General features: G+C 37.6%; 2 protein-coding genes across 2 annotated transcripts in view; both read right to left on the bottom strand.

Moving 5' to 3' along the window:
- The window catches only part of LOC121528938 (transmembrane protein 150A-like), a 33,140-nt gene extending 32,868 nt beyond the window's left edge, over positions 1 to 272 (bottom strand). The window contains exon 1 of the mRNA XM_041816595.1: positions 127 to 272. The gene's annotated coding sequence lies outside the window, so the exon portion shown is untranslated. The remainder of the gene's footprint in view (positions 1 to 126) is intronic.
- Positions 273 to 7,094: 6,822 nt separating this feature from the next.
- Positions 7,095 to 27,141, bottom strand: LOC121528468 (elongation of very long chain fatty acids protein 6-like). Its single transcript, XM_041815944.1, has 4 exons — positions 26,880 to 27,141; positions 18,019 to 18,150; positions 16,230 to 16,381; positions 7,095 to 11,914 (listed from the first exon to the last, which is right to left on the bottom strand). Exons 1-4 carry the CDS (start codon positions 26,963 to 26,965, stop codon positions 11,484 to 11,486), a joined length of 801 nt encoding a protein of 266 aa, XP_041671878.1. The 5' UTR covers positions 26,966 to 27,141; the 3' UTR covers positions 7,095 to 11,483.
- Between the last annotated feature and the right edge of the window lie 47 nt (positions 27,142 to 27,188).

The raw sequence follows: 27,188 nt of genomic DNA, 5'->3' as shown, positions 1-27,188 counted from the left end.
TATAATTTTACGAAGTTATGCTGAATCACTCAAACGGCTCTGACTGTTACAGAATGAGAAATTACTCTGTGTATGAAGATAGACTACAACATTAATATAGCTGTTAGCTAATAGCTACTATCTTACCTATCCATGTAGCTTGATTTCGTTTAAAGTTCGTTCAATGCTGCTTTGAACCGTGCAACACTTTTAATCCTTTAACTACCAAAACAAAACGGAAGGAAGTTGTGTTTTTTTTTAACTGGAATGCTGTTTATCCCACATTCCTTTCAAGAGTGATTTTATACCCCCCTAAAGACCAAACGTTAACAGCCGTTATAATGACGTAAGCAGTAACAGCCGTTAACTCTCTCTCACCGCTGGCTTGAGAAATTAATCGGAAATCCGAATTAATCGATTAGTTTCATCAATTTTAAGCTAATTTTAATACCCCCAACAAAATGAGGAAGGATTTTCCTTCTTATTTAGCAACAATATTAGCAAAGAATTTATTTACCAGCTTACCTAATATATTTCAATTTCAGTATAGTTTGGTGCCCTTTTTAGAACCGACCCTTATTTTAATACAATAGTTTAGCCAATACATCATTTTAAATAAAATTCTAGTGTTTTAAATAACTAATGATGTAAGCGATCTTTTAACTTAGCTCTCTTTTGCTCGTTGATTTGTTAGCTGTATTTTTTTTCTATAATTTTGGATGGAGAATATATTGTTAAAGCAAACAGTTGAGTATTTTAGGCAGGCAATTAGATTAGTTACATTGATTTTTTGAGAGATTTTGATACTCTAATTCAAAAGGCTAATGCTATTTTGGACAATTAGATTTTACTGCTCATTTATGTTAGCAAATAACTAATTTAGCCACTAGTTTACTCCATGTACCTTAATTCCAGTCTTACTGCGGAAGCAGATTAGGGCCATTTTAAAGGAGAAAATAAATTTGGGCAAGTCGAGATTAAAGTCGAAATGACGAGAATAAAGTCGAAATGACGAGAATAAAGTCGAAATTTCGAGAATAAAGTTGAAACACAATTTTGATATTAAAGTCTCCTGTTAATGTATGAGTATTTAAGACAATAACAGAGAATCATGCCTGTCTCCACAGTATGCCTTATGCCTCATATCAATGAATATGTGAAATTATAGCTTATTATTTGATTTAACAATAAAGAGAATCTCTCTTTGCCACATAAACACAGTGTCTATGATCCGCTAGTGATAACAAGTTTCGACTTTTTTCTCGTCATTTCGACTTTAATCTCGAAATTGTGTTTCAACTTTATTCTCAAAATTTCGACTTTATTCTTGAAATTTCGACTTTAATCTTGTCATTGTGACTTTAATCTCGAAATTGTGTTTCAACTTTATTCTCGAAATTTCGTCTTTATTCTCAAAATTTCGACTTTAATCTCGTCATTTGGACTTAATCTCGACGTGTCCAGAGTTATTTTCTCCTTCAAAAATGGCCCTAAACCACTTCCGAACAGCCTAGTTTGAAATCATTTAACATTATTTTTTTAATTAAAAACTAACAGAATTGGAACTTAAATGTTTAGGTGACACTTCTTTTCATATGTAAAACAGATTTTGAATTACAGAACGACGCTGCAGTAACACAAGCGATAATTTTCTGCATAGCCGTGGGCTAGGCTAGGCTAGGCTAGGCTACTTGTAGCACATTTAATTTTGTTAGCCATTCTGATTGAATGTGTTGTAACTATTAACCCCCCAAAGTTACAAAACATTTTTATCATTTCATTGAAATACATTTAAGTTATGTTGTTAAGAGAATTGAACATGGAGTGAGCAGCATTTACTCTTAATGAGGAATGAGGAAGTGATTTATAGCAGCCACGTTGCGGGGTTCTAGTTTTAGCATTTAGGACGCTGATATCTAAGTCAGTGGAGAAAAATGACAAACGTGGAGGATCTAAAAGGAAGAGGACGGGGGATTAGCTTCATTTTTATCCTGAGTTATCCTTATCAGCTAACAGTAAACTAATTTTCTCATGTACCATTAGCCTGAGGCTACCGTTAGCATGAGCTAGCAGTAAGCTGCTAGCTAGCTGGAGCCATGTGTGTGTTGATGTTGAATTCAAAGTTTAAATCTTACATCAGCTTTGCTCACTGCTGAATTATCGTGCTTATCCACAAATCTGTTTTATTGTGATTCTGTTTTGAATTTAAACTGTCTGTGGTTGTTTTTGTGTGGCTTTGTCAGCATTTTATATCCCAACATACGGTAATAATTGTGCTTGAGCTGTAAATTCAATCGGCTATTTCAAGTTCAACTTAATTCTCTCTGAATTGTGATGAAGTTTAACGCTCAGCTTACAAACTGTAGTATGCCTCACACTGAGCTTAAATATGCATTAACTCAAATAAAATCCTCACACTTCATTTCCGTTTCTGTATTTTCTTGGAAGAGAAAGTCTGGCAGCAGCACTTCAACTTTCCCAAAAAGAAAAAAGTTGTTACCCATGTCTTTCTGTACGTTAGAAAGGGTCTTACGTTTTCCCCTCAGTCCCTGAATGCAACCTCATGTGCCTACTCACGTGCGTCCCCCTCAACATACAGAGGTTCACACAGCTGCTTTCAATTAACGGGTTCAAATACATGGTGACTGATCTGCCCGTTTACACAGTTTCACTGAAGCCGTACAAGCTGTTAACGCCACACTGGTGCCAGAAGATTCTAAATCCTACCACAGGAGGGCGCTACAGGACTTACATTTGGATACTATCAGTCTGATCTCTGAGCTTTGCAGAATAAACTAGTTTAAGAGGCTATTGAACTTTCTGTAAAAACAAAATTACATAGAGGCATTACTATCAGAAGAACTGTGAAGCTTTTCTGATGTATATATAAAAAAATTCATCATTTAATTCTAAGATTTTCAAGTACAAATTTTCAAGGTGAAGAAAAACATATTTGTGTGTTGGTGTTGACATTGTTCCTGCAGCTGGTGAGGGAGGCATAAATAATACTTTATCTACAACTTTTTAGCTTTATTGAGAGTAAATTCATTATATTCTAAAAGGTCTGGATCTGTAGAAATACCAAAAAATTTAAAAAGGGATAAAAATATCAATATGAACCCCCCAAAATGGGATTCATGGGACAGGATCAAATGCTGTGATTCATGAAAAGTACTTATTTATTTATAATGATTTCTGAGTGGGAAAAAATAGTTTTAAAAATCTTTAAATATAATGAAATACTACCCATAATTACCTAAAAATAATCAGAAAATTGTTCGTGAAGCACAACAACTCAAATCAGGGTTTTATTTTCTACATTATTCAATTTATTTATTTCTTTATCACAATAACAGATTCTTAACTTCTTTATAATTTTGGTTCATTTAAATAAGATTAGAAACATTCTTATACTGTAGCAACAAGAGCACGGGTTCTAGGAATCCAAAATTTGGGTAATATTTTTCTTTGATTACAGAAAATGTAAGCAGTCTCTAACATACTGTCTTAACCTGTAACCTGTGAAATTGCAAAGTTGTGCAATTTAAATAGTGTGGAAATATTTTCTGCCAATTTTGATGGATTAATTTCCCTCCTACTTATAGGTTTAGTTTTATTAAAGCTCCAAAACTTTTCAGAATTTTTATCAACAGATTGTATTGTATTAAGCAATCCCTTTACACGGACCTACCAGTCCGTATAAAGGGATTTTTTTGAAGATCAAGGAGGAAATCAGAAGTTCTCAGAAACATATTGAAAGTAAAACCTCAGTTTTTAATTTCAAAATGCCATTGTGTAGAAGGAACTGAACTGAACTGGGGCCTGGCGGTTATTTCCCCATCTACAATTACCAGGCGGTGGAAGTACAGTCTTGGGTCAAGAGGAAGTACTGGGGTGGTTTCTGTAGTTGTGTGATTTATAGAAATCTTGTAAAAAAGCCATGATCTTGAGTAGGAGTGGAGGTCAAAACCCAGCTGTAAGAACCCGGTGCTGCATTTTCAAAACCCAAAAATCAAAAACGTTAAAGCTTATTGCGCCTGCTATTGAGTCTCCTCAGTTCTGTGGCATCACTTTATCAATCACTGGTTCAAAAAAATTCATTGGTCTGTTTTTTGGATGTATTATGAATCCATAACTCTGGCTTCAGCTGCTGCAGGACAGTTTTCATCCTCATCTGCTCAGGCTGGCAGAGAAAAAGCTCACAAACTTTGGGCAAGTCATTTTAGGGGAAAATATAAATCTAGTATTTAAATCTGTGTTGAAATTGACAGAATAGCATTTCATTCAAGGACTTGAGCAGAGAGATTTATTATGATGTGTTCAAGGCCAGCTCAGTTAAATGACTACTGTGCAAATATGATGTGTTTGAATGTAACACCAAGAAACAGAAAATGTAATTTTTGATGATAAACTTGGATAAATTCAGCTGTAAAGAAGAGAAATGTGTTTGTTTTTTATCAGCAATATAAAATAGTGACAACAGAAGGAATCCCTTTGACCTCCAAAATCCCATCAGCTCATTCTTGAGTCAGAGTAGATATTGATGCAACGTTTGAAAGCCTGCTCGTGACATCACAATTAAATTAAATTGTTGTGGTGAAACTTCAGTAAAACACAAACTAATGTCTTGTATCAGAGCTGAATATCATGTAATGGTTTTATAAACAGAAATATGCAGTTGTGTCCCGGCTCCATTAAGGACTATCAGAGAGTATATCATCTCCATATAGTGTATCTGTCCTCTTTGTCCTCTGGCGTCGCCCACCCACTGCTGCTGCAGGGCAAACGTGCTGAGTCTGCAGAGTTTTGTCCTTTATCACCCCACAGTAACCTCACATCAGAGTCTCATATCTCAGCCGGTACATCTACAGGACGGACTGAGCTGCTTGTTTTCAGACCGCAGGAGGCTCAGATCAATGAGACAAAGTCCTGAACTTTTACTGCAGTGGAGTGGAGTACGGTGGCTATCAGAGATAAAGATTATCACTAATCTATAATCAGTGGAGCTGACAGGTTAAAGGAACAAGGACAGAAGAATTCTGAAATACTGAAAATATGACGCAAGAGATGTAGTTTCTCTTTTAATCACTAAAACCTCTAGTGAGGGTTGTCTTGATGCTGAAATAGTTAACTTTAAAATTCAACTTAAAATAAAATATTGATGATTGCAACAAAAATAGAAGTTCCATAAGAACTTTTTTGTTAAGGAGACTAAAATAAAATAATTCTATAATGTGTATAACTGGTAAAACACAAGGAAAGATTGGGCAGAGAGCATTAAAGGTGTGTCAGTATCTGCTTCAGTATATTATAAAGAAATCGAAGTAAAATCAACACTACTACCAACACAGTAAGGGAGAGTAAAATAATCATTTTGACACCAAACACTTGAGCCTTTTTTGAAAAATCAACCTTTGACTACTCTGGGACCAAATATGGACTAAAGTCAGGCTTAAAATTGTGTGGTGTGGCAAGCTTAATATGATGACTAAAGGTGCAATGCTTCAAAAAACACATTTAGACCTTTTAAAACCAGGAATTTCTTTATTGTAACATTTCAACATCAAAGCCCTTAAACTGTTTTATTCCCTTTGACTGCAGAGCAGAATCCACAGGATGAAACCAGAGGAGATTTCACAGACAGACCAACACAGTGTGCTTACATTGAATCACGACAGAAAGGAAATGACAGATGCGTATTTTGGCACTCAAATCAAAACAGTCTCAAGTGGTAAATTCAAGTAAAAGTGGTTAAACATGACAGCAGATTCGCTCCACATTCACCCCCCTAAATGTACATTTATAAGCTGCGACTACACAGATTAGGTCCATTATGTGCACTGATGTGAGGCAAAAAAAGGACGGAATGAAAATGTACCATGTAGGAAAAATAGAAATCTAAATCTGCTACAAACATCAGTGTGAATGGCTTCACAATTATCCTCCAGTTCTGTGCATTAAAAAAACAAAAAGGTGGGTTTGTCAGCACATGAGGAGCAAGCAACCACAGGACAGAAAATCTAAGCAAAGTGCAAAGTCCTAAAAAACTGATCTACCAGGTACAACTCAGGCCCATGTAAGACTGTGGTATTATGTAAGAAAATAAATAATCTTAATATATACAATGGACACATTATTATTGTGTATCTTCTCCCCTTTAGCAGCTCATTAAACATAGCATGAATCATCACAGCAGTCCTCAGTGTTGCATGTCAATTTGTTTACAGAGGCAGCCTGATGAACGAACTGTGAGGAGTAATTTAAATCTAATTATAGCTCTGTAATTATCAAATCATGTGCTGCCTTGGCATGGATCAACAACATGCAGAGTTGGATGGTTTTAAATGCTGGTATAAACATTATACAAGGAAGTGTTTTGTGGTGTAATGTGGCAGAAGAAGAGTACAATGCGAGTAAAAAAGGACACAAATGAATGAAAAAGAGCATGCATATAAAACAAACCACTGCCCACGCATGAACCGTTTTACAAAAGAAGAAAAAAAACTAAAAGTTACCAGAACTTAGGAGGATGAAGGAGCTTTAAGAGATTAAGTAGAGTTTATTTTTGATGATTTGAAAAGGCTTCTTCCTATTAAACTACAGGAACTTTCCCTCATTCAAGGCCTTTAAGAAAAATGCAATGAAAAAGCATTAGCTCCTGATTTTTAATGCTTTAATCACCCATTAACATTGAAGATTTGTAGATGGTGGAAAGCTCAGGGCTTTGAGAAAAGGACAGCATCCTTTTTCTACAAAGCTGCTTTTTTTTGATCCTCAAGGCTGTCAATTTTCATGGAAAAAGAATACAAGTATTTGACAAAAAGCATCTTAGACTGGGACTAGAATGCTAGAGTTGAGGGCAGGGGCGTCCATACCATTTCTACATATAGAAATATATAGGAACAGTGGGGCCACTTTCATATACAAGGCAAGTAGTCAATCAATTTGAGGAATTCGGTGAGGCCAGAGTTCAGGGGGCCCTGGTTGGCCCTAAATATTCACCTAGAACACATTGGTGCTGCTGTTTGCTGTGGTAATCAATTAGGGCATTAGAACTCAAGATAACCTTATTACTTTGGTTGCCAACATGTTCACCATTTACAGTGTTGTCTTAGTTTAATCACAAAGTTAAAAAATCAATAAATTCTTCTTGTCAAAGTGTTTTTTTTTTTTTTTTTTTTACACTAAATTAGCAAGCTAGCGCCACCTTGTGCTGAAACTAAGAACATACATTCAGGCAAAAGCTTTATGTTCTAAAGTGGGCCTTATTTCATTTCATTTCTAAAATTTGCTGCGGGCAAAGCTATGGACACCCCTGGTTTAGGGCCTGCGTCCACTCCTGTGATTTGTTGTAGTTGTAGCACCTGTTTTTAGAACAAAAATGAAGCAAAAACTTTATAAAGGAGCACTTTCTGGACTAAAATAATGTATGAGGTGCTTTTGGAGATGGGATTTGTGTAGTCATAGAAATGACAGGATGAAAAATCCAAACAACTGTCTAAACAATTCAAATCAATTTTAGGTACTTGTATGGGCATGCAGACCAGTGGTTTTCAACTGGTTAGGCAAACGTAAGCTGTTATGGGACGAAATATGTGGCAGAGTCCATGATTATGGATGCCTTAAGTTGAGCTTTGAGTAGATCTCAGTTGTTTTCTTAAGATCTTGACTTATTTTAACTCATTATCTTGGGATAACAAAGCAGGTTTACCCACAATAATGTGTCCATTCCTTAAGATCCCTATTAAACAACCTACAGTACATTTCAATACTGTCACACCCAACAGAGTAAAATAAAATGTTAATTTCAGGGCTTCTGCGATGAAATGTTGTTTCATCCCATATCCTTGTTCAATCATGTGTTTTCCATCTAAGGTCTATACTGCAAAATCTTTCATTAAATAGCGTTAAGTGGTTAAAATCCCCCCCCAAAAATGGATTACCCAATTCAGATCAATTCTTTTTTTAAATTATGATATCGATTCATATAATCTACAGAGTGATCTGTTAATATAGGCCTTCTCCTCAAGGCGGCTTCTCTGACTTTACTTCGTATTTAAAAACTATAAAGACAGAGGAAAGCTGGTTGAAAGAAAGGCCATATGCAACACGACATTTGCCACATGGAGGTAAAATATATGTAAATACTACTAGGAGGGGCCAATTTGTAATGCAAACCTTGATATTTTTTAACAATGTGCCTGGTTGGAGCATTCTTTCAATTATTTCCAACTTTGCTTTTCTGAGAGTCTCTTAAATGTTGAAGCAAAATATATATATATATTTTTTTTATTTTAACTAAAACATCCCTACATGAATTGGATCAAATTGAATTGGGAACTTACAAACTGAAATTGACTCAGGCAATCAGTGGCAATACCCCATCCTCGCCTTGGATTTCTTTTACTTGTCAATTCCACAAAACGAGTGCAGTTCAGTATTTTTAGCATTCAGCATCAGCTGTTTCCATGACTACGCCACAATGCTCATCATTCCTGCCTTGTCAGACGATCAAAACCAATTGTGATATCAGCTCTGTAAATGACTGGAGAAATAAATAATATGACTTGTCTTTCCTAGGATAGAATTAAAAGGTCTAAAGCTGCTGTTTTAGACTCTTTTACACTGTTTTCTTGGTGGTATTTCATTGAAACAAGTGGGGAAATGAGCGTAAGGAGCTATAAAGCTTAATCATGGCCGAAGGAAGTGCAAGCTTACTTTTGTAACCTAGCAAGAATGAGCGCTTTGAAACTGAGGTGATGCACACTGCCTGTGTAAAAAGCTCCATCCATGCACACAGACCCTTTATAATCCAGTCACCCCAGGATGTTGCAGGCTTTTTCTGGCTGTTGCAGCTCTAATTGCTCGATTTTGCTGCAGCTTTCAAAAAGTTGCAAAGGAAGTTGCATCTATTGACTGAGAAAGCTGTTTGTCTTTTCAGTGCCAGTTGATTTTTGAGGTAAGATGCCAAATATAATCCAGGGGTTCCCAAAGTTTGGTGCCAAAGACCGGGGGCCCCAAGCGTACCTGAAGGGGGTTGAACACACCCATGCACATTCAAGAATAGTCATGTGCAGACTTACAAATTACCATGTTTTTATTTTACATTTCTCTCATTTTATGCAGATTTTTTTAAAAGAGTAGGGCTGTCAAGATCACTCAAGGCCCCCAATTAAACTAATTTTTTAACCGTTATTAATCTCACGCTTTATTGTCTGTTTCAACACTTTGGTTGTGCCACGGCAGCGTCTCCCTGCAGCAACAGTGATGTTAAACAAGTCCATCACTGCTCCTTAATGTCTCATTTCACTTTAAAAATCCAGTGGACAAGTCAAAAGTCATGTGAATCTTGTGCTAAGAAATATTTACCTTTTTACTGTCCCCTTGTTTCCTTAATGATCCATTACAAGCTTTTTTTCTGTGATAAAGTTCATGTTCAAATCTACAATCTACCTATAAACCAAGTCTGTGTCCAAACAGGAAGTCAAATACCCTACAGAAAAATCCAAAGGGACTCAAAAACAGTTCTGAGTGCAAACTAGTGGAATTTTAAAATGTAAAAAAGTGGGTGTAATTAATCACGATTGACTACAGAATTTGACAGCCCTAAAAGATGGATTAAACAAACAATTTGAAATCATTTAAACAATATTCTTGGTTTTTTGGTAGGCATCTGGCGACCCCCTCTGAGCGTCTCAAGATCCCCTGGGGGGTTCGTTGATATAATCTATCGACACTCAAATATAGGTGATTTATATGTGTTGATACCTTCCTCAAGGGACTTGCAATAAAGTGAGTAAGTGTTCTTACAGTTTATGAAATAATTTGCAATAAGATTAATATTTCCCTTTTTTAAATGGATTGTGTGCCAACTCTGATCTAATATAAGTTGTTTTATCCGAGTCTATTCATTGAAACCTCACTTTTAATCAGTGTTTATTGGGTTTATAACATTTCCTGTTAAATTTTGTCCTTAAGTGCTCATGACGATTTAAACACGTATCAATAATAAGGACGCTCGAGGACTCACTGATGTGACAATCATCTGAACCATATTTTTTTTTCTCTCCTAGATTTTGTAAACCAAACACACGAGTAAAGCATGCACGAATTTGTTAATGTTTGACTTTTGGACTGAGATTTAAAAAGTCAAAATAAATAAATCTACACTTTCACAAATTTGACATTAAACTGTGCAGTTCTTCTTTTATATTGCTAGTGAGCATAAAGAGGCTGATTTTAGGGCGAGATTTGTCCAGTGAGGGTTCTCATGTGAGATAAAAAAGGCAGAACGTGCACGGTGTGTAAACATGTTTTTCTTTTTTAACAGTAATGCAGAAAGGTCAAGGCCAGGTATTCATTACACAACCCGACCTCTAGAAGCTATCTGTCTGATGAAGAATGTTCGTCACTCAGATCTTATCGTCAGATGAAGTATTTGTGTGCTGAAAGCAGGAAGAATCCGCTCTGTTAGCGAGCTGTGGTAAACTATGACGTGTTGAGTGTGACATAACAAACACAAACTGATCACAGTGCTTCATGTGTAAAATAACGTGTGTCCGGTGTAGAGCATGTGCATTTTAGTGGTAAGAGCTAAACTTGGGATAAATAACGCCCTTTAAAAGTCAGTGCATTGTGAAGTCTTTGTTCCCTTTTACTATCCTGTAGGTCACAGTGCTAGGGCGAAAACAGACACTACTTTAAAGGAATAGTTCAACATTTTTCTTCTATGAGAGTGAGATAAGCCGGACGTAAGTTTGTAGTTCAAAGGTTTAAAAAAGACCTGCAGTTGTGGATTATTTATCTTAGCTTAGCTTGACTGATGCAAGGTAAACCAGCTAGCTATCACCGTTACGATCTTTTTAGAGATACTCAGGATGTCTACATGTTGGGATGAAGACTCATTGGAGTCGAAACATGTAGACATCCCTGAAAAATAAACAATTTTTGCCTCAGGTTTCAGTTTCGACTACCATTTTATACCATGGACTATATTTGCAAGTAATCTGGTAAGTCATTTTTTTCATTTGTCCCCTTTAGAAACAAGCTGGTAAGTTGGTTTCTACGACTTCCAGTCATGCTAAGATGCATCCTAACTGCAGAGAAGATGATGTTGAACTATTCCTTTAACACTGTGCAAGTGCTTTTTTCATTTCAGAGCTTTAACGTTTACATCAACAACTCACTTTTCTTAAATTATAAACACAAACTTTTGTTTCTACCTCTGACAAATTTTTGGCCCTCACATGGCTTTTTATGCTTCTGGTCAAGAGTGAAAGGCAATCATTAAAGAACTATGTTAGTCAAATATAATGCCCTTTTTACTGTAATAAGACATCATATTGAACTGGCCTCCTCCGTGCTACTGCTCTAAATCCAGGTATTAGTTGTCGTTTTAGCCTCAGGTTTCTATCAAAAGTCAAGTGAAGTTGTTGTAAAAGAGGAGGAGCCAGTTAGTTAGTTGTGACTGACGTGTTCGTGGACCCTAACTTATGGCACAGACTCTACTCTGCCTTGGATCCTTTGCCCCCTGAGGAGCCTCTGAGGTACGTGTTGTAGAAGAACAAGGCGAACAGGACCAGGTAGCTGAGGTACATGAGCGAGCCCCATGTGATGTTGTCCATGTGGGACGGACAGTGAACTTCGTGCATCCAGCGGTAAACCAGACCCAGCACGGTCAGACCCATCACCATCTGCATGATCTGTGTGGCTGTGATGATCATGGCGCAGACTCGGGGAATCCGCATGCCGGCCGCCTTGGCAGCGTAGTACGTGTACATGAGGGAATGGACGATGTAGTTCATAGTCATGAACCAGCCGCCGCCTGCCACCTGGTCTTTGTAGGAGTACCAGGAATAGAGCAGCACGGTGATGTGGTGGTACCAGTGCAGGAAGATGAGGCGCTGCTTCCTCAGGATGATGAACACTGTGTCACCTGAGAGAGATGAGGGGAGGAAGTCAGTTATTAGGACCAAATTATCATTCATTATCATCTATCATTCCAAATTATCTATCAGGGGTTTCGAAGGTCCTGCTGTCTGCCAGGCAGTATGAAACTTTCATTTGTTTGATTGTTTTCAAACACATTCCTGATCAGACAAAGGATCTTGGCGTGCTTTTGCCTGAAGTTTCAGACTGGGTGCATCGCAGCCACATAATGGCTGCGTCATGGCTTGATTTTAATTCTGGTGTGCATTTTAATATGACAGAGCTTTCAGACAACTAACATAGTGCCACATTTCACACTGAGAATGTAGGTAATAACAGGCTCGCCTTTTTTTCCACAAACCAAAAAAAGATGGGAAAATGATGAACAGAAACCCATGTTTGTTTTGTTTTAGAAGGCATGCTTATGTGGGTTCAGTATGTCACAAGTAGGGATGCATGATATTATCAGTCTGGTATCTGTATCGGCAGATATCAAAATTTCTGCCGATATTTACATCTGGTATTTTGCCTGTGTATTTCAGCATATATTGGCTGTAAATTTTGTCCATACATACTAATAAATGAATGGACTTTTAGGCTGAACCAACAGATCTATGTCAGCTGAGGTCTTTTTCTTTATTTATCCTATTCCTTAACTTTAAAGTGTTTTTTAAGGACTAAAGTTTATTTCCTTGGTCATCCTCAAACATTAAAGTGTGTCCAAAAGGACAGAAATTTCTTGTCCAAAAAGCATATTTAAGTATCTGTTTCGATATCAGTATCGGCCAAAATGAATCTGTAAATATCGGCATATCGGATATCGACAAAAATCCAATATCATGCATCCCTTGTCACAAGCATGATTGAAATAGTATGGATACACTTTGGATTTGTGCTTTTAAAATTACCAGTCAGATTTGGCATTTTGTGGAGAAACTCGTCATTTATACAGAATGCTTTTATTTTGAATTCTTCCCTAACTCAGTTAAACCAAGAATGCTCACTTGTTCGGAGTTTTTTTCAGGTTCATAAAGACAGACAAGGTTTTGACAGCAGGGAGATGCAGCATAGACGACGTGCCTCACACACGTGTGCCTCTACCCAAAACTGAGGTTTGCCACTGAATTCACTCAGCAACAAGGCCAGCCATAACGGGAGAGCTTTCTGGGGCCCAGTAAAACTGTCGGCCCATGGAGGTCAGCAAATTCATGGTCCATTTCAAAGTTAATCTGCAATAACCATATTTCATTTTGAGCCTGAATGATAACTACTCTCCTCAAGGCTACCAAACATGAATTTTAGTATTTTTCTAAAATGTAAACCTCTTTTTGAAAAACAGAATAACCTTTTTATTGGTAATGTAAACAACATGGATGGGCACAAAATGATAATAACAGTAATGTCAGACTCCATAGCTAAGCCATGATGTGGACAAATGTCAGGATGCCAGAAAATAAAGTAGAAGAAACTGGGACAACTTTAATGGAAAATAATCAAATTAAGAGTATTTAAGAGACCAAAAAGTGTGAAAACTGACAAATGTAGGTTAAAAGTAGAAAAAGAAGTGGTACAAGTGGGTTAAGGGGCAAAAAAAAAAGCAGCAAAAATTGTTGAAAGTTGCGAAGTTGCATAAAATGAGCAGAAGTAAAACAAAGGGTCAGAGTGGAAGAAAGTTCCTTAAAAAAAGGTCTAAAAGTGGAAATAATTGCCATTAAGCAGCAAAACAGTGGCAAAAAATGGACCATAATTAGCAAATAAACTGGCAAAATGGGCAAAAAGTAGCAAAAATGGGTGAAAAGTGGCAAATATGTGTAGTTTTTGAACAGAAAACAAGTCACTGCTGTTCTTTGTTCTTATTTTAATGAAGAAATGTTGTCAAGTTCTGATAAAACTGGCACTAGCAGCATCCACGCTGATCTCTTCCGCCATAATTGCACCGGCCTCTTGTTGCTGCTTGCTTACATCACCACTCCGCCACGTTCAAAAGTACTGCCACTCGTTGCTGATTGGTCCTGTCACTTTCTAACCGGGCCCAAACTGTTCAGATGGGAGCTTTGCAAGATGGATTCAGCAGTAAGAAACACAGAGATGGGCGTATCCATCTGCTTTTCAAGGTTAGCAAATGCAAGAATTGTTCAAAGTGGCGAAGTGGTACAAAAATGAGCAGAACGCAGCAAAAGAAAGGGTCAGAGTGGAAGAAAGTGTCCAAAAAGTGCTAAAAGTGGAAATAATTCCCATTTAACGGCAAAACAGTGGCAAAAAATTGCCATTATTAGCAAATAAACTGGCAAATATGTGCAAAAAGCAGCAAAAATTGGTTAAAATGGCAAAATTGGGCAAAATTAGCTAAAGGTGCCAAATAGAAGTGGCAAAAAGAGTTGTATGTTTTAAAACAGTGGCAAAAATGGGTTACAAGTGGCAAATAAGTGGGGAATAAAGGGTAAAAAACAGTCAAAATTGGTGCAAAATATGGTGAAAACGGGTTGAAAAGTAGCATGAGATAATAACTCCAACATCAGAACCCAATAGTAGCGTCACAAATTTTTTTTCAGCTCTTAAAAGTAGGATGCCAGCACCAATGCTGGAGGGGGGGGGTTACTTCTGTGGGCAGCCCTCCTCAGCAAACATGCACCCAGTCTAGAGACAGTTCAACCTAAAGCCCTGAAGAAGACTGTCGAGCAAACATGAACATTATTTTATAAGTTGAAAGTGTTTTTTCACTAGTTTGCTCATTTTAATCACCAGGTTGGACTGTTGTGTAAATGAGGAGACCTATATGGACTGATTAGCTGAAGGTAAGAACATTTTGGTAATGAAAACTGAGATTAAGTTTGCAGTAACTCGATAGTAAGATGCAACTTTCAGTGTGGTTGCTCTAACCTATCTTTCCAATCAAAAAACCAAAACCTGAAGAGATTTCACTGCCAAATGCAGGTGACCTTGGGTGTTCTCCATTGTTTGATTCCATCCATCCACCTTATCTCTTCCATTTATCTGCTGTAGAGTCGAGGTTGGAAGCTGGCTAAGCAAGTCAACCCTGACATCTCCCTCCCCTGCAGCATTTGTCAGCTCCTCCTGGGGGAGCCCGAGATGTTCTTAGGCTAGTTAATACTTCTAATTCCTCCAGCATGCATCCTAATCAGATGCCCATGCCACCTCAGCTGATGAATGTCAAAAATCTTCACCCTGTTGTTAAGGTTAAGCCCAGCCCACAGGAATTTTAGCTGCTGTATCACAATCTCTTCCTTCCATTCATGACCTAAAGCTCATGACCACAGATTAGGTTTGGAGCTACTAACAACTGCATTACTGCAGATGCAGAACTGTCAAACCCCTGCTCCATTTACCCTCACACCTGACTGATCCTACGATACCTGAACTCCTTTACTTGAGGCGGGGTGCAATCTGCTGTTACAGGTGCCAATAGAACCCCATCATCTGCACTAAGCAAAGATGAAATTCTGAGGAAACCTGAAACCCTCCTTCCCTCCGTCTTTATTAACACATCTAATACCACAGCCTGTTCCCTATGAACAGATCATAAACTAATGAACTGACCAATAAGAGGATAAAGACACTCTTCCCCTCTGCAGCTGAGGAAATGCTGTCTGCATCAATCAGGCACTAATGGAATATTCTTGCCACCTCAGCATTCCCAGAGCGCCTACGGAGATGAGATGAGGCTGCAGATAGTGAGGTAGCAACTCTGTGCAGAGCAGCAGCTTTTAAAGTAATTGTTCATGGTTAGATTTACGGGAAAGTTTAAGATCTCTGAGGATCATACGTCAAGAGAGGAAACGATTCCTTCAGTAACTCAAGGTTAAGGTTTATGTATGAAAAAACCCTCTGAGAATGATGTAGGAAGTTTGTGAAGAGCTCTGCTGCCACTTCAGAGCCTTGAAATTGAATCCTCATCATGCATAGTTAATTCTGCCATAACCTGGTTTTCAAGCTGCATTTATTATGTTGATTTTGCAAGACAGCAAGCTTAAATTGCTGGTTAAAATCAGGAAATATTTGTTAAAGTGTAAAGTTTTCTTTTAGATTATTGGTAAAAAAAAAAAAATGTGTTTCTACAGCATTTTAAAGTCTTCATTTTAACATGCCAGAGGCAAAAATATAGCAGACATTTCTGAGTATTTGCAGCCACTGAAACATCCAAAAAAAATCAACTTTTAATCCAAATTAAGACAATTTTGACCCCATAATAGAAATCCTGTAATCATGTATTGTTTCAGTAACCATTTGAGTAATGAGGTTGTTTGAAAGCTAGCATGTTAATGTTAGTAATCAGGATTAAACACGCAGGCAGGAAGTCTTACCCAGCTCAGGGGCTTTGCTGAGAACGAAGGCGTAGGCCCAGAACTTTGTGATGGGGGCGCTGTAGAAACTAGAGTCACACACGGACTGTCTGAAGCCGCTGTTTGTGATGACGTGGACCATGTAATACCCCGTCCTTAGAGCTCCAATGATGCTGCAGAGGGAACACAACATTAACACACGGTTTATAAGTGCAAGTTCAGATTTGCAAAGATTCAGTCATACACAAAAAATAAAGTATTTTTACATAACAGCAGATCTTTCTCTGTTTTAAAAGCGCTTTACTCCATGATATGATGCTCTATATTTATTTTCAAAAAACTAAAAGCTAGGTTGGTACTTTTTGGTGCTACTGCATGTAAAAATAACATATTTTGTACCATCTGAAGCACATGATCTTTAAAAGTATCTGTATTTAAAATGTCAGCCACCTAACACAGTAGCTTTATTATCCTCATGTAAAGTGAGATGGCCTCTGTAGCTTAGATGTGTAAAAGGTTAATCATTCAGCCAGTGCAGAGTATCAAACATCATATTTAGACAACCGTGACCTTTTCAAAGTCACAATCTCCAAACGAAAAGCATCACTTTACAACCTGTGGGTTTGTTTTTCATAAAAACATGAACCAGAGGATTCCTCCCACATGTCCATTGTTCCAGCTTTGCTGCAGTCATAAAGATTGAACATTACTCATCACTGTAAAGCGATAAAACCTCCAACAGCCCTGCTATCACTGTGCAGTGTAGTAATTTATCAATCCAGAGATTACAGGATGGCAAACAATGCAACTCTCTTTAGAAAAGCAATAGCAACTCTTTAAATAAGCTGCTTTTGAAATATATATTTGAAGGTAAGTCACTCAACTGTTCTGCAGAAAACATAACACCAAAAGATGTTAATGCAAAGCATCGGTTGTTTGCAGATGATGTCAAGCCACAGCAAGAACTCCAGATGGGGGCAGGAAAAACACAAATCAAGCTACTCTGAGTCCCGTGAGTCGAGGCACATTAAGGCAAAAAGTGTAAAATTCTCACAGAGAAACAGCAACAGACATGGAGGGAAAAAGACAAACAACATTCCTGTATGATCCATTCCCATATAGCAGTCTGGTTGTGTTCAGTACAGTTTGTCACGGTAAACTCTGTTGTCCATCCAGGCTGTGATGGGAGTCCTGTCTCTTTTTAGAGATCTGGGTCATTTTGGCTCAAGAGCCAGTTTATTGGCTCCCAAATGGCTCTACATTTGGCACCACGTTGGCTTTTTAGCTTATTATAAATGGAAAAAAAAGCAACTGGCTCTCAGATGGGAGCCATCTCCTGTGGTTCAGGTGAAAGAGCCAGGTAGTAGAGCCAGCATGGCTTTGAAAGGCACATCATTGCTCGGCCACTTGCCTCAGAAGGTTTATTTGCTTATTATTTGCTTATTGCATAGTATATCAGCGTTTCAATTAAAAACATGTGATTACAAAACAAGGGAGAAAAGCTGTTAAAGGGGCACAACGAGCCTCTTAGTTCAGTATGAGCTTAAAGGTTCAAAAGTCAAAGTGTAGGGATCATACCAATGTATGTGGAAATTTTCAAAGGTCAAAAACGACCTTCAAAGTACTAACTTTCCTCCATTACCATTGACTCTTTACTGGTGTTCTTCACTTCCTGCCTCCAATCTGACATTCACATATGATGAGGATCACATGACTGCAAACTACCCACACAGTGGCATCGCGTCAGTCCATTGTTTTTAAATCTGTTATTGAAATATGCCTGATTTATGTTGCAGTGTGTCTGACTCACCTGAAGATGGCGAGGCTGAGTGACCACAGCACCAATGGACGACGCAGGTTCAGCTTCGACCGCTCCCTCATGAAGTGCTGACCACCGAACACGAAGACAGCATACAGGCCACAGAACATGAAGGCTTTGCTCCTGGGAAGTAAGAAAAAAAAAACATAATAAGACACAATGAACACTGATGAAAAGTAGCAATCAGACTGTATGCCTTATATTTAAACATGGCTAAATATTGGTTGATCAGAAAAAATTTAATGGACAAATATTTACATCATCATTTCATTTCTTCTACCATGTCTAGAGCTGAAATGTCAAATATCTGCAGACTGCAAATTTTCTTTTTCTTTTTTTTTTTAATAATGACAGCACAGGGACAATGCTGTAGTTTTAGCACGTCGGCTTTATTGGACATAGGAGGAAACTTAATGACATCTCTTTGGGAAAATGCATTGATATTTTTCCCTACGACTTCATCTTCAGCTGTCCATGTTGTCGACACTTGTTTAATACTACTTTTAAATACGACACAATCTCTGCTTTTATAACTTATTTTGTTAAAATGCATAAAAGCTTAAAAAACTTCAGATCTTTAGTCATGTTTAAAAAAAACTGCTGTAAGCGAATGAGTAGTGGTATTGAAATTGGGTATTGATAATGTTTGAATTATGTCAAAGTTATAAAAATAATCTGGTATCATACCCTATTAAAAAATGTGAAAAAAAGACTACAAGGATGAGGCAGGGAGAGAATAAATACCAGCACTTCATTCTCTACAGCACAGATAAAGCTGATCAACTGCACTCACTGTTGTGCATAAAAAACATTTTCAGAGAAAAAAAAACAGTCCTCTCACGCCACCCTAGGTGTACTTTGACCTCTCTGAGGTTACAGAGGAAGAAGACAACTTCCTCTGACTCTAAATCACCTCAGTCAGACTCTGAAACACCAGATGATTAGTGCGGTTACGTAAAAATGTTGCACAATGTGGAAGAAGAGACCAGACAGCAATTTAAAGCAAACATGACATGTTCTGACTGTCTGCTCAGGGGGCCCTGTGTGTGTCAGGTTCACTGATAACATGTTGACAAGCAGAACTGTGAATCAAAAATGTTTTTTTTTTTTTAACAAACACACATATTTACCGTAGTCTCATTGTCACAGCAGAGGATGAGCAGACTTTTAGGCTGACACACTGACCATTTAGACTCCAGCTCTAGTGAGGACGTTATTACATCCTGGCACGGCTTTATCTGGATTATCTACAATCACTGATAATTTTTCAATTACAGCAGCTGGACGACATGAAGACAGAACCAAGGAGCTCAGGCAGAAACAACAGAAGCTAAAGAAGGCTCAACAGACTGTTTCATATCTCCATTATGAGGATATACACAGCTTAACAAATTTATTAGACCACCACCCAAAGTAAGGTGCCACAGCTGCCCTAAATTAACAGCATTGGTAAAACCAAAATCATTTTTTATGTTTCTGCAATGGTTAATACACCAATATGTAGAAGCTCTTTAACCCAAATATTTTTAATGCTAAAATATAATAATTATTGTTGTCCATGAATTTTCAAATTTACTGATTTACTGAAAAACTGAAAAAATAGTAAAGCACATTAATATTTCTTGATTAATATGTCAAATTATAATTATTTACTTGCATTCCTGAACAAAAAAAATTAGTTTTAGTGGTTGAATGTTACGCTTGATTCACTTCTGACTTCTCAGAGAAGCCCAGTGAGCCGGCTCAAATTTGGGTTTAAAAAGTTTGAAATTCCTCATTCCTGTTCAAAATGGTAAAACTTGGAGAGCTCATTGAAAATGAAAGAGTCCACATTAAAGCACTTCATGATGCTGGATGGTCTCTGAGACAGGTGGTCTAATAAATTTGTCAAGCACTGTATTTCACATTCATCTGGGAAACCTGACACAGAAAGCATCTGGGAAGGGCAGGGCTTTTCAAAAAACATCCTGCAAGGTGATTGGGCTAACATTCTGTCTGCCATGTTAATTACAGACCAATCAGAGCAACAAGGCTAAATGAGGTAGTAGGCATGCACAACAGTGGTAACTGGATAGAAAAGCAGACCCTGCAGTAGTTTCTGAACTGTGGAGCTTGTTGGTGGATAAAATTCATGCCAAGGTTGGTCAGGAGAAGAGCAAATAATCATCTCTGCCAAGAGAAGCTTTCAGTTCACGGATCAATGCCCACACGGCATTGATCCGTGAAAGCTCTCTGTTGTGCCTTTCTAATCATGTCTTCCAAGCATTTGTAGCTCTTACAGAACATTTTCTAGTGAGCCCAGAACTTGGCTGACTTTCTAGAGTCTCTGAGGACAGTGTTGTCCTATACAACAATACTTAAGACAGTGTATAAAGAACATTGATAACTTTTGAACCGTAAGTCATAGAAACTTAATCTTTTTTTCCCCTGAAAGCTGACCATTTTGCTATTCATTTGCTACCATCAATGTCTCTGTAGCTCTAAAGGACGCCACTGTAGTGAGCCTGGAACTTTGGTGACATTTCGTGGTCTTTGGAGATTAAATCCACAGCGTTACAGCCGATAATAAGCGTGTTTTTATCCATTTTAAGTCCATTTTCAATCATGTACTTTGACTTTCTTCAGTGGGCAGCCATATTTGTTGAAACGCAAAGTATTGTGGGAGTTGTAGTCGACCAATTGCGTCTCTACTGCTTGGAGGAGTAGAGATGCAGGAGTGCAACTGTTAATTCACATGTCCACCATTACCTAATATAATACTATGAAACAGCATTTTAACGTCGTCTAAGTTGCATCTTTGTGAAATAAACAAAGATAATATAAACACAAGAATTTGTGTTCATGTACAGTATATATCCTGTGTATATTAATTTTCTCATTTCATATATCAGCCAATGTATTGGTTATCGGCTGTTTTTTAGCTCCCAATATTGGAATTGGCATCGGCCCCAAAAATCCAATATCGGTCGGGCTCTAGTCATTATTATTATTATTTAAATGTATTATTACGAGTAGTAGTGTTTTTATCTTTAGTATTTCTTTATTATCATCCTGCAACTTGACATCACTGTAAATGAGGGAAACCTAAGCGATCCTCGAGATTTAAAAAAAGGTTGATGATGATGAACAAAAAAATTATACTTCTTCATGGCTATGTAAATCTTTATCAAAAACAGAATTATCACACTAAAAGAGCTTAAATTAATCTTTACCAAGATGCCTCAGGATGAGGACATGGATGGTTTCGTTAGAGTGTCATTCTTTAGGAAACTCTGCACACCTACATGCAAAGTTTGAGTTTCATTCAAACTACATCTGCATGCATCAATTATTGATATGCAGAGTTTTCTGTTGAACCTAAATCTATGTCGCTGTTTCAAAAGCTTCTAAAAAGTTCTGATGCCATCAGAAGCACTTTCTTTGAGTTATTTCATTGATATTATAATTGTCAAATCTGCTTGTAAATCAATCTTTTATTATATGATTAATTGATTAGAAATCCTGTAATTAGATTTTTTGACAGCACTTAAGTTTATCTTTGAAATCATAACCTTTCCCTGACAGCGTTAATGAAACTGTTAAATTCTAATCTCTAATCAAAGTGATTTAACCTCAAGAAAACCCGGCAGACTTCAGACCCCTCTCTCAGACTTCGAGTGTGTCGTGTCTGTGGGGCTTTGCGTGAGTCTGAGGTGGTGTGGGAGATGACCAGACGACTAATCCTGATTGACACGATACATACTGGGCCAAGTAGATGCTGCTGCTGCCTGACCCACTTAATGCTGCACGGGGATCCTGATAGCTGATCTCCCACCATTTATAATGGATGTAGTAGAACAAAAACCCTTAAGAGGACAGTAAGGAGCAGAGAGACTCAAAGAAAAAAACAATCCTATCCTGGAGATATAACTTAAATATTCCTAATAGAGCTCACACATCACACTTTTTGTTAACGGGGGGGGGGTGACTGGTTATGCTGCAAATAATCTGTAAGAATATCGGGACGTACACTTTGCTATCAGATGATTGTTTTTTGTACATTAACACAACAGGCAACTGGCTTCTTTTTGAGCTGACGGCTGGTGTTTGAACTAGTGCTGTAAAGCCAACACACTTCATGTAGGAGAACTGCAACCAGCTGCCAAAGTTACAGTACACAGGGCTGTAAGCAGCTGAGGCGCTCTGTGGAAATGGGATGGACGCAGGGTCCAAAACTAACACTCGCCACTCTGGTGAGTTATTTTTTTACCTGCGAAAAGTTCGTTTTTTTGTTACTGGAGAACAATGCTGGTATCAGCTGGTTACCTGGCAGAGTAATGTGTATTTCGGGCCGAGGCGATCTTTGGTCACGTAAGTGCGTCAGTCATGATGTCATTCACAGAGTTTTAAGACCCCTCTAGCGACTCTTTCCTAGCGACAAATCTAGCAACTTTTTCTGGTGTTACTGGAGACTTTTGAAGACGCAGACATGAAATCATGTATCGTTGTTGTGCCTGAGCGCGAGCAGTGGGTGCTGCCGTGGGCCCCTACCTGTCCCAAAGCACTGACAGGCAGCCCACTCCTCGTGCAGCAGTCCCTCTCAGCTGCGGTCAGAGCAGGAGATGCTCACGCCTCCATGTCCAGACAACAGATTAACCGCGCTGTGAAGGAGCCTTGACAGTTTTTTCTATTGTCTCTTTTTGGTCCATTTAGAGTGTTAATGAAGACTGTACACAAAAAAATAAATTGATTTGTTGTAAGCTCTTCAGTGGACCATAAGGTTTAAAATTAAACCAAACGTAAGAAAACTAAACTTCTAAGAAAAATGGAATCAAAATTAAATGATAAACCAAAATTAAAATTTAAAGTAACTCTGCCAGAGTATCGCTTGAGTTATTTTGCCTCATCCAGATAAAGGAGGGTTGGAATTGTGAAGTTATAAAAACAAGAATCGACAGAAGCAAGTTCATTTGTTGTTCTACACATAATAAAGGTCTTTTTACTCACTTTATGTCTCTTTTAGCATACATTATTGCTAGTATTAGTGCACACTATCAAAATATTGATTGAGAATCAAATACAAGACCCAAATGACATGTTAAATAATACTGATAGCAAATTACAACACTTAAAAACAATTTTTATTTGGTTGGCTGGTAAAATATCTGCCTGGCTGGTAAAAAAAAATGTCACTTACCAGCCAGGCTGGCTGGTAAGTGAAAAAGTTAGTTTTGGACCCTGGATGGATGCCATTCTGCCTGTTCAAAGTCACTGTACTGTTAGATCGACTTTGAAACAACTGTTAAAAGAAGAAAAAGTTACAAACAGTTGCCTTGATAACTGGCTGGAAGCTTTAATAATTCAACTCTTGACAAACTTTGTGATACAGAAACTATCTGAAAATGTCTGACGGATCTTCAGTGATCAAAGATAAAAAAATAACCATATAAATGCAAACTAATGCATGTTAAAGAATGGTGAATCTTGGTATTAATCTCCTTAGTTTTGGGAGTTCAAAGCAACTGCTTCAAAAATGTCCACTGATACTGAGCCCTGTAGTGATACTAATTATGTCAGAAACCACAAGAGAGCATCTCCAATAAAGGGAGGAGACTCAGAGGAAGAAATGAGTGAGTGAATCCTACAGGGAGAGCTATGCAAATCTATCTGATCCATGGAGGATTAACATGCTGACTGGGGGTATAACAGCATGCTTATACAGATGCATCAGCAGAAAGAATGCTGAAGCAAGACTCTAAAGATTATGCATACACCGATCCGTGTTTCCCTTTATTATCCGCCTGATACTCCCTAATTTAATATCATCTTTAGTGCTGTGTGCCCTTTGTGTGTGTGGGGTTGCTACATTTTATCCCTGTAGTAGAAACACAGCTGTGCTCTGTTTCACTCTTGCACAGCCTCGTGGAAGTGAGGCTTAAAAAATGTGGTCTTACTAGGTTTCTGTGTTGGAGCTCAGTGTGAGGTCACTCCCTCTTTACCAGGCGTTTAATTGGACAATAAGGAAGGCGTTTTTTATGTGAGCAATGATTCAACATTTTTGACTCGTGTTTATACAGGTGAGAACACATTTTGAAGCATGCATTACAGCTAATGCATGGTTTTCCTGCACGTAGACAATATAATCTGAGATGCCCACTACTTTTTTTTTATTTCAAAAAGACTTATTTATCCTCTTTGGTTGTAATAACTGGTCAAAAAGTCCTTAACCTTTAAATAATGTTAGATCTTTAAGAAAAAAGCCATAAGCGAGAAAGGGAGAATGACAGTTGTATCTATTCTGATAATGAAAAAACAAGAAATGACCAAAAATTGGGTATTGAAACAGGTATTGTTTTTACCAGAGGTGTATCAAGGCTGTGCTGCTATCATGACCACCTTAGTTAGCTTTAAATTAAGTTTTTACACCCAAGCCTTCCCTTCTTGAGTGTAAATAAGTTCTACTGAGAATAGTCAGAGTTGTTTGAGTGAAACAGGCTTGATTCCTAATTTACTGGAGTAAATGTATCTAGTTCTCTTGTGGTTTCAGCCATCAGTTGCCGAGGTAGGATCAATATATTCTTCTACTTTCAATACTTTGACACTTTAAGATACCGCATGTTTAAAATGATAGAATTCATAACTTTGTGGATGAATACCAGCTGAAAAAAATCTGTTCTTCAGTCTATTCATAGCCCAAAAGCTGCACTTATGAAAGAAAAGAGAACGTTCCAAAGTGCACAAATACAATGGAAAAGAATCAGCCACAAAGCTTTGCCAAAATATTTATGCAGTTTTATGCAATTAAATCAAGAACTTGCCTGTAATTTCTGATAACTGAAACAAGTGATTACATGATTATTGTTTGCTTAAACCTTTGATTTTTTTGTTGCTGGGGTTTTGAAACCAGTAGCTATTTATATCTTGATTATTACAAATGTCATATCAAGTTATCAAGACATCCCTAAATACTAGGGCTGGGAAATTAATCGAGTTTTAGATTAAATCCCAATAGTACACACTGCAATTTTCAAATTGCAGAAGTTGCGATATTTCTTTGACCTGAAATGTGTGTCAAAGTACCAGTTTAATAAATGTTTTGCAGCTATGCTACTCTACACATCATGCATCACTTTGCAAAAATTCCTGCTTGCCCTCTTTTGTATGTTTGTCTGATTCAAAATGAGAAAAACACAAAATTATGATCCCCGTCAATATAAGGGAGACTGAAAATGATCACAATCAAATTAGGGCTGAACGATTTGCAAAAATAAGCAAATTGCAATTTCCCCCCCCCCAAATATTGCGATTTTAATACGCGATTTTTCTTCGGTTAATCTTGTGTATTTTTTGAAAAATTCAAGCAATAAATAATTCCATAAATAAGACCATGTATACTGAAAACAATGAAATGATTTCCAAAGCAATTAACCCATAGTAGCATGAATCTGAATATAGGGGTGCAACAAGCTTTAAGCTATAAAAGAGGCGGCTGGGGTGGAGGAGGTTAGGCCGGCTACCAGCTGATCACAGCAGGGCTATGTCCTTCTTGAAGTAACGCTGGGCTTCATCAGTTTTAGATAGAATGAGCTCACTATTTTTGCTCGTATTGCAAATGTGATGTCATTTGCTTTTTTTAAGGGCATTATAATTTTTATGTCACTCATTTTGATTAAGAAAAAAACACATAAAACACAAAAAGGAGGTTTTTGTAAACCATTATAAAAAAATTTACACTTTAATGTTTACATGATGTGCATAAAATCATATATTAAACTGGTATTTTGACACATTTCAAGTTAAAGAAATATTGCAACTTCTGCGATTTGAAAATTGCAGCAGGCCATTTTGTGGTTTAATCTAATTTTTGATTAATTGCCCAGCCCTAACTGTCACAATCAATTAAAAAAAACTACCTTTAATCTTCATTCATATTTAACTAAAAGCTTCCTCGTGTGAAAGTGAGAGTATTTATAAATTGCAAAAATGCAAACATCTGTTCGACTTTGCATATGCACATTTTTAAAAACTTGTGATAATTCAACAATATTAGTGCTGGTTTTGGCACCCACCAATAAGAACAAAATAAGAGCTCTATGTCACAATGTTGGATCATTTTATTAGTAACAATAAAGGCAGGCAAAATCCTCCATTGCTGACCTGTGTAGAAGGAAAGAGCAAATAAGGCAGCTACATTTTGGTTATTGTGCAATATAGACAGTATGCAGGAGTCTGAATTTCATGACATCTAAAGGCAGGAATTATTTTTTTTACTTCTATAAATGTTGCAATGGTATAAGGTGACATTTGGATATAATGAGTCATTTTGTTTATAATTCTGGTATCATGGCATAGGGATGCACAGTTTTATTAGCATGATATTGGTGGGTATAAGCAGATAATAATTGGATTACTGGTATCGAAAGACTAAAGTTTTGGGTCTGAACTTCAGCTAGTTTCAACTTTAGCACATCAGAACATTTTTTTTGTTAAATTTCAAGCACTCTGTCGTGAACCACTGTGCAAATCTGCTTTATTATTAGAAGAGCTGATTTTAATTAGTCAATTATTTTCATTAAAAAACTTTACATTTAAAAAGAGTTGTGTATATATAGGTGTAAATATAGCAGTATAAATAGTAAAGGCTAAATTGAGTTTAGAAGTATGGGACGTCGACAGGAGTCCCATGTCGTGCATCCTTAATAACAAAGCTGATACAGTAGACAGAGGAGACCACCCTGTCCGCATGGCGAGTAGCCCTGACAGGACTGAGCCCATCAGACTACATAGTCTCTCGGGGAAAAGGAGAACAGCGTAGTTATTAAACTTATCACTTTTATAGCTTTTCTGTAAACCATTTTCTCTCTTTTACATACCAGTGCTCCTGCATCCATTCCAGAGCTCCTTTTTCGTCGAAACGTCGCTCGAAATCGTACTCCGCAAGCTTCAAACTGTCGTTCATCTTTATCTTCTTCCGCTAAAACCTCCGAAGTTTCTGGAAGATTCAAGAAGGAGGAAAAAACTCAAGTGACCGAGCTGAACAGGCCCAAAATGAGACAACGGTCTGACAGCTGCTCGTTTATCCAGTCGATATTAGCTGGATTATCACCGGTCAGAGGATGTGGTACCACCACCGCCAGATGCACTTCCCCACTGTCGCTCCACCCGCACCGCTCAAAACCCGG

The sequence above is a fragment of the Cheilinus undulatus genome, linkage group 20 (assembly GCF_018320785.1).
Source record: "Cheilinus undulatus linkage group 20, ASM1832078v1, whole genome shotgun sequence".
NCBI classification, from domain to species: Eukaryota; Metazoa; Chordata; class Actinopteri; order Labriformes; family Labridae; genus Cheilinus; species Cheilinus undulatus.
The sequence above is the reverse complement of the archived record's forward strand: the minus strand, read 5'-3'. Positions and strand labels throughout refer to the sequence as shown.